The sequence below is a fragment of the Mobula hypostoma genome, chromosome 12 (genome assembly GCF_963921235.1).
Source record: "Mobula hypostoma chromosome 12, sMobHyp1.1, whole genome shotgun sequence".
NCBI classification, from domain to species: domain Eukaryota; kingdom Metazoa; phylum Chordata; class Chondrichthyes; order Myliobatiformes; family Myliobatidae; genus Mobula; species Mobula hypostoma.
This window is the reverse complement of record NC_086108.1, coordinates 16,168,466-16,176,063: the sequence shown is the minus strand read 5'-3', so window position 1 is coordinate 16,176,063 and position 7,598 is coordinate 16,168,466. Positions and strand designations below refer to the sequence as shown.

Genomic DNA, 7,598 nt, shown 5'->3' with positions numbered 1-7,598 from the left:
TCGTCACATTACCCTTGCAGTTTCTTTACTCTACCCATACAGATTCTACACTTTCTGAATCTATGTCACCTCTTTCTAAGTATTTGATTTCATTTTTACCAACAGACCCATTTGGTATTCTTCCACATAGGTACCTTGTCTTAATGTGTTCTATTAATATTATAATTGTGTGAAAGATTATAGTGTGTCAGTAGTCTAGCACCAGGTTTGAACATCTGGACTCCAAACCAGGGGAAATAGACTCACTCTCTGCCTATCAAATCCTTTAATCATCTTGCAGGGCTGAAACAAAGCTTCTGCTTTTGTCTGCTGCCTTTTGGGAAGCATCATTAAGTAATACCCATCGACATACCCTACCTTCTGCTTTGCAGACTGCCTTGAAAACAATACAGTCAGGTTTGAGAAGTCAGATATGCTTTACAGATCCTTGCTGACTCTCTGACCAGTTCACTTAATGCCCGCTACACTCGCATTTTACATGCAGGTCGAGAATGAGTTGGAAACCTCAGGGATGGACTGAGGAAGAATTTAAATGTGAAATTGCAATCCAGATTCTCAGAATGGTTGTTTTTAAGTCCAATGCAATCTCAATTTTGGAATTATGATCACATTCTTCTTACTTGCTCTATTTAAGGCTGGGAGTGAACCCAATGATCCAAGCAGCTGGACAGAGTGCAAGAAGTTGCCAACACCTACAACAGATGCTGAAGACTTGTTCATCAGGAGGATGGCGCGGGCACTACTGCTGAGCCAGGCCTGCACTGCCGTCGGCGACTCTGAGAGCCTGACTGATGAGGACTGGAAGTTGCTGGTCACTGAAGACACGGCCAATCTCGGCTCCATGCTGATACTCCCAAAGCCATCAGCAGAAGATGCAAGTAAGGGAGCTGGGAGGTGGGGGCTGGTCCGGGGCTAAGCTTCATTTCCCTCTTTCTGTTGGAAGGGAACAGGCCATATGGCCACCATTGTGGTTGTTATGTTATCCTGTAGTCCATTTCCAATGACCGCATTCCCAGGTGCTCTGCCAAAGCCAAAAATCATTAAGAAGCCCTGGGAAATGATAGTTACTTGGATAAGGTTTCCTGCCCCAGGTCGATTTTTCCATGGTTGTCTATAAAAACCAGCTAAAGGCCATCTAGTCCTGACAAAGGGTCTCGGCCCGAAACGTCGACTGTACCTCTTCCTAGAGATGCTGCCTGGCCTGCTGCGTTCACCAGCAACTTTGATGTGCGTTGCTTGAAAGGCCATTAGATGACATATTTCTTTCTCCCATCAGGAGACAGACAATTAACGTTTGGCCAGATAGTTGTGAAGCTCATGCCTGAGTGATATTAGGTGTCTCGTTATGTTTTGGATTCAGAAAAGGTGAGAGCTAGTTCTCATTGAACATTCATGGCCTCATCACCTCTCAAAGCACAGAGCAGTCAGCAAGATACTTTTCAAATGGAGTCATAGAGTTACAACAGCACGAAAGCAAGAGAAATCATGAAATATGAAGGTAAGCTAGCCAATAATGCAAAAGAGAATACTAAAAGTTTTTCTTCAGATACACAAAGAGTGAGAGGATATCGGACCACTAGAAAATGATGCTGGAGAGGTAGTAATGGGGGACAAAGAAATGGTGGACGAAATCAATAAATATTTTGCATCAGTCTTCATTATGGAAGACACAAGTAGCACGCCAGAAATTCAAGATTGTCAGGGTCAGAAGTGAGTGTAGTTGCTTTTACTAAGGAGAAGGTGTTTGGGAAGCTGAACGGTCTGAAGGTAGATAAGTCACCTGGACCACATGCACTACAACTCAGGGTTCTGAAAGAGGTAGCTGAAGAGCCTGTGGAGGCATTAGTAATGATATTGCAAAAATCACTATATTGCGGAATCGTTCCGGAGGACTGGGAAATTGCAAATGTCACTCCACACTTCAGGAAAGGAAAGAGGCAGAAGAAAGGAAATTCTATACCAATTAGCTTGACTTCAGCAGTTGGGAAGATGTTGGAATCCAATATTAAAAATGAGGTTTTGGGTAATTGGAAGTACATGATAAATTAGGCCAAAGTCAGCATAGTTTCCTTCTGGGAAAATCCTGCCTGACAACTCTGTAGAAATTCTTTGAGGAAATAACAAGTGGATGTTGTCTACTTGGATTTTCAAAAGGCCTTTGACAAGGTGCCACTCATGAGGCTGTTTAATAAGAGCCAATGTTTATAGGAAAGATACTAGCTTGAACATAAGATTGGCTGACAGGCAGGAGGCAACGAGCGGGAATAAAGGGGGCCTTTTCTGGTTGACTGCCAGTGACTAGTGATGTCAGTGTAGGGACTGCTTCTTTTCTTGTTACCTGTGAAAAATTAGGGTGAAGAAATTGATGGCTTTGTGGCTAAGTTTGCAGATGAAAGAATATAATGGTCATGCACTTTGACAGAAGGAATAAAAGCGTTATGTTCTATAACTTCAAACATTCAATTAATTCAAAGGAAGACACGGGAGTCCGAAATGCGAATCTGGCTTCTTCTTTACTTTAAACAAGGCACACGTATCAAATGGTAGCATGAGGATGCAATCAGTATATTTTTACATATAACCCATAATTAATTGTTAATGCTTAATCAAACTATATATATAAGCATTTATACATACAAGATTACTCAAATATTATTGAAATATTAAGTATACAACAGGCACGGACTATTCTGTAAATGGGGAGAAAATTTTTTTAAAAATCAGAGGTGTAGAGTGCCATGGGAGTTCTCATGTAGGATTCCCTCAAGGTTAACTTGCAGGTTGAGTCAATGGTAAGGAAGTCAAAGGTAATGTTAGTATCCATTTCATGAGGACTAGAGTACAAATGCAAGGATGTAATGCTGAGTCTTTATAAGACATTGGTCAGACCGCATATTGGGTACTGTGAGCAATTTTGGGCCTCTTACATAAGAAGGGATGTGCTGACATTGGAGAGAGTCCAGAGGAAGTTCATGAAAACTATCCAAGGAATGGAAGGCTGAACATATGATGAGCATTTGATGGCTCTGTGCCTGCACTCGCTGGAGTTTAGAAGAATGACAGGGGATCTCATCGAAATCTTTCAAATATTGAAAGGTTGAGATAGAGTGGATGTTTTCTATAGTGGGGAAGTTTAGAATCAGAGGGCACAGCCTTAGAATAGAGGGATGTCCTTTAGAACAGAGATGAGGAGGAATTTCTTTAGCCAGAGGGTAGTGAATCAGTGGAATTCATTGCCACGTGCATCTGTGCAGGCTAAATCATTGAATATATTAAAAGCAGAGTTTGACAGGTTCTTAATCATCAGGGCATCAAAGGTTATGGGGAAAAGACAGGAGAATGGGGTTGAGAGGGATAATAAATCAGCCATGAAGTAATGGCAGAGCTAGTCTCGATGGGCTGACTGTCTAATTCTGCTATATTTTATCATCTTATGGATGTAAAACAAGACTTTCAGCCCACTTATTCATGTTGACCATTGTGCTTATCTGAGCTGTCCTATTTGCTTGTGTTGGCCCATATCCCTCTATATCTTTCCTCTCTATGTGTGTCTCTGAATATTGTCATTGTACCTGCTGCTGCCACTTCCTCTGGCAGCTCATTCCATGCACCCACCACCTTCTGAGTAAAAAACTTGCCCTCAGCTCCCCTTTAAATTTCTTCCTTTTCACCTTTAACTTATGCCCTCTAGTGCTCAATTTCCCTAAGCTGGGGAAAAAGTGTGTCATCATTCACCATACATGGATTTTAAAAGCCCTGTGAGGCCATCCTGCAGCTTCCTTCGCTCAGACCCAGCCTACCCCATCTCTCTTTTTAACTCCAACCCTCTAGTCCTGGTAACAGTTTTGTGAATCTTGTCTGCACCCTCAATAACCAAATCACATACTTCCTATAGTGTGGCAAACAGAACAATATTCCATAAATGGTCTCACTATGTCTTGTACAGCTATAACATGGCATCCCAATTCTTGGAATCAATGACCCATCCGATGAAGCCAAGTGTAATATATGTCTTCTACACAACCGTGACTAAATTGGCGAGACTTTCAGCGAACTATGTAGGTCTCTACTACAACTCATCAGGGGCCTGTCAGTCACTCTGTTTATCTCATCCTCAGTGAACTTTCCAAAGCGCATCACTTTTCTGAGTTAAATTCTATCTCCCATTCCTTTGCTTAGCCTCCTACTTGATCTAGGTTCTTTTGGGACCTTAGATAACCTTCTTCACTTTAACCTTCCACACATCAACTTTGGTATCATCCACAAAGTTACTCATCATGCCACCTATATCCTCATGCAAATTGTTAACATATGTGACAGGCGAAAGGGAACCCAATACTGATCTTTGTCACACCACTGGTCATAGGCCTCCAATGTGGAAAAACAACACTCCATTCACACCCCCTTACTCCTTTCTCCAGGTCAAATTTTTATCCAGTTGGCTTGCTCACCCAGGACCTGATGATACCTCACTTTCCAGACTAGCCTTCTATTCCTATGTAGGATCTTGTCAAAAGCCTAAGATTAAAGTTCATGTGGTCAATGTAGTGAGTACAGGCCCAGAGCCATTAAATTCTCCTCATACATTAACCCTTTCGATCCCAGAATCATTCTCGTGGATCTTCTCTGGACCCTCTCCAGTTCCAGCACATCTTTTCTTTGATAAGGGGCTCAAGACAATACTCAAAGTGCAGTCTGACCAATGCCTTATAAAACCTCAACACTCCACTCTTGCTCTTATATTCTAGTCCTGTTGAATTGAATTCTAACATTGAATCTGCCTTCCTTACCACTGATTCAACCTGCAAGTTAACCTTTAGGGAATCCTGCAAAGTTACTTTGCAACTCTGACTTTTGAACTTTCTCCCCATTTAGAAAATAGTCCATGCCTTTATTGTTTCTGCCAAAGTGCAAAACCATATACTTCCCTGCACTACATGTAATCTGCCACTCATTCTCCTATCTGTCTAAAGCTGAACTTCACAATCAGAGTACAATGCAAGTGAATTTCTTCACTTTGAGTTGAATGTAGTTTATTTTAATGCAAACAATACCAGTATGCCATCTAAAGGCAATAACAATTGACCACAATGTGGACCATCATGCTGGAGCTCAGAACAAAACTGGACGATCCATCATTGGAACCAAGGTACGTAGTATGTACCAATAATTGTTGGAACCACACAAATGTGGACTATCCAGAGTTGCATTCGTGGAACACATTCAGGCAGATTTCGTATGGAAGTGGGAGCATTCCACGTGGATTGTCAACATTAATCTGCAAGTTTAGATTTTCCACACATGAATTCAAATGTATTATTCCCAAACCAGCTGCCAGCAATAGCCCAGCATTTCAAATCTGCTGTTTAAAAGCTCGCCTTTCCATAGGATCCAGTGGACCACTATGAATTTGCAGCAACATGCACCACTTACATTGCCTGAACCATCTCTGCCTGCTGAATTTCAGTGGGGAATAATTGAATTTGATGACGTTTGTGTTTTTTAAGTTTTTCATTTTAATTACTATTTTAAAGTAATTTAATTCATACATACAGACTTGGCTGGCACCAGGGCAGAAATGGATTCTCAATATTCCTGGATTTCAGTGCCTTAAAAGGGATAGAGATGGGGGGAAAGGGGAGGAAGGGTGGTATTACTGGACAGGGAAACTATTACAGCTACAGAAAGGGTGGCTAATGCAGCAGGATCCTCTTTTGAGTCAGTATGAGTGGAAGTCAGGAACAGGAAGGGAGCAGTTACTCTACTGGAGGTATTCTATAGGCCCCCTGGTAGCAGCAGAGATACAGAGGAGCAGATAGGAAGGCAGATTTTGGAAAAGTGCAAAAATAACAGGGTTATTTATGCAACACACATAAAAGTTGCTGGTGAACGCAGCAGGCCAGGCAGCATCTCTAGGAAGAGGTGCAGTCGACGTTTCAGGCCGAGACCCTTCGTCTGACGAAGGATCTCGGCCTGAAACGTCGACTGCACCTCTTCCTAGAGATGCTGCCTGGCCTGCTGCGTTCACCAGCAACTTTTATGTGTGTTGCTTGAATTTCCAGCATCTGCAGAATTCCTGTTGTTAGGGTTATTTATGGGTGACTTTAACTTCCCTAATGTTGATTGGCACCTGATTAGCTCCAATGGTTTAGACAGGGCAGAGTTTGTTAAGTGTGTCCAGGTTGGATTCCTGTCACAGTATGTTGACAGGCCGACTAGGGGGAATGCCATACTAGATCTAGTATTAGGTAACGAATTGGGTCAGGTCACAGATCTCTCACTGGGTGAGCATCTGGGGGACAGCGACCACTGCTCCCTGGCCTTTAGCATTATCATGGAAAAGGATAGAATCAGAGAAGACAGGAAAATTTTTAATTGGGGAAGGGCAAATTATGAGGCTATGAGGCTTGCAGGTGTGAATTGGGATGATGTTTTTGCAGGGAAATGTACTATGGACATGTGGTCGATATTTAGGGATATCTTGAAGGATGTTAGAGATAAATTTGTCCCTGTGAGGAAGATAAAGAATAGTAGGGTGAAGGAAACATGGGTGACAAGTGAGGTGGAAAATCTAGTCAGGTGGAAGAAGGCAGCATACGTGAGGTTTAGGAAGCAAGGATCAGATGGGTCTATTGAGGAATATAGGGTAGCAAGAAAGGAGCTTAAGAAGGGGCTGAGGAGAGCAAGAAGGGGGCATGAGAAGGCCTTGGCGAGTAGGGTAAAGGAAAACCCCAATGCATTCTTCAATTATGTGAAGAACAAAAAGATGACAGGAGTGAAGGTAGGACTGATTAGAGAAAAAGGTGGGAAGATGTGCCTAGAGGCTGTGGAAGTGAGCGAGGTCCTCAATAAATACTCCTCTTCGGTATTCACCAATGAGAGGGAACTTGATGATGGTGAGGACAATATGAGTGAGGTAGATGTTCTGGAGCATACTGATATTAAGGGAGAGGAGGTGTTGGAGTTGTTAAAATACATTAGGACGGATAAGTCCCCGGGGCCTGACGGAATATTCCCCAGGCTGCTCCATGAGGTGAGAGAAGAGATTGCTGAGCCTCTGGCTAGGATCTTTATGTCCTTATTGTCCACGGGAATGGTACCGGAGGATTGGAGGGAGGCGAATATTGCCCCCTTTTTCAAAAAAGGTAGTAGGGATACTCTAGGTAATTATAGGCCAGTGAGCCTTATGTCTGTCGTGGGAAAGCTGTTGGAAAAGATTCTTAGAGATAGGATCTATGGGCATTCAGAGAATCATGGTCTGATCAGGGACAGTTAGCATGGCTTTGTGAAGGGCAGATAGCGTCTAACAAACCTGATAGAGTTCTTCGAGGAGGTGACCAGGCATATAGATGAGGGTAGTGCAGTGGATGTGATGTACATGGATTTTAGTAAGGCATTTGACAAGGTTCCACACGGTCGGCTTATTCAGAAAATCAGAAGGCATGGGATCCAGGGAAGTTTGGCCAGGTGGATTCAGAATTGGCTTGCCTGCAGAAGGCAAAGGGTGGTGGTGGAGGGTTGTGACTAGTGGTGTCCCACAAGGATTGGTTCTGGGACCTCTACTTTTCGTGATTTTTATTAACGACCTGATGTGGGGT

At 42.9% G+C, this 7,598-nt stretch overlaps 1 protein-coding gene across 4 annotated transcripts in view; it reads left to right on the top strand.

The window, feature by feature from the left end:
• LOC134354630 (regulator of G-protein signaling protein-like) overlaps positions 1 to 7,598 on the top strand; it is a 182,983-nt gene that overhangs the window by 42,447 nt on the left and 132,938 nt on the right. For all 4 annotated transcript variants that reach the window (XM_063063659.1, XM_063063660.1, XM_063063662.1 and 1 more), the window contains one exon: positions 635 to 878. In XM_063063659.1, the coding sequence (XP_062919729.1) occupies positions 635 to 878 (244 nt within the window). The remainder of the gene's footprint in view (positions 1 to 634; positions 879 to 7,598) is intronic.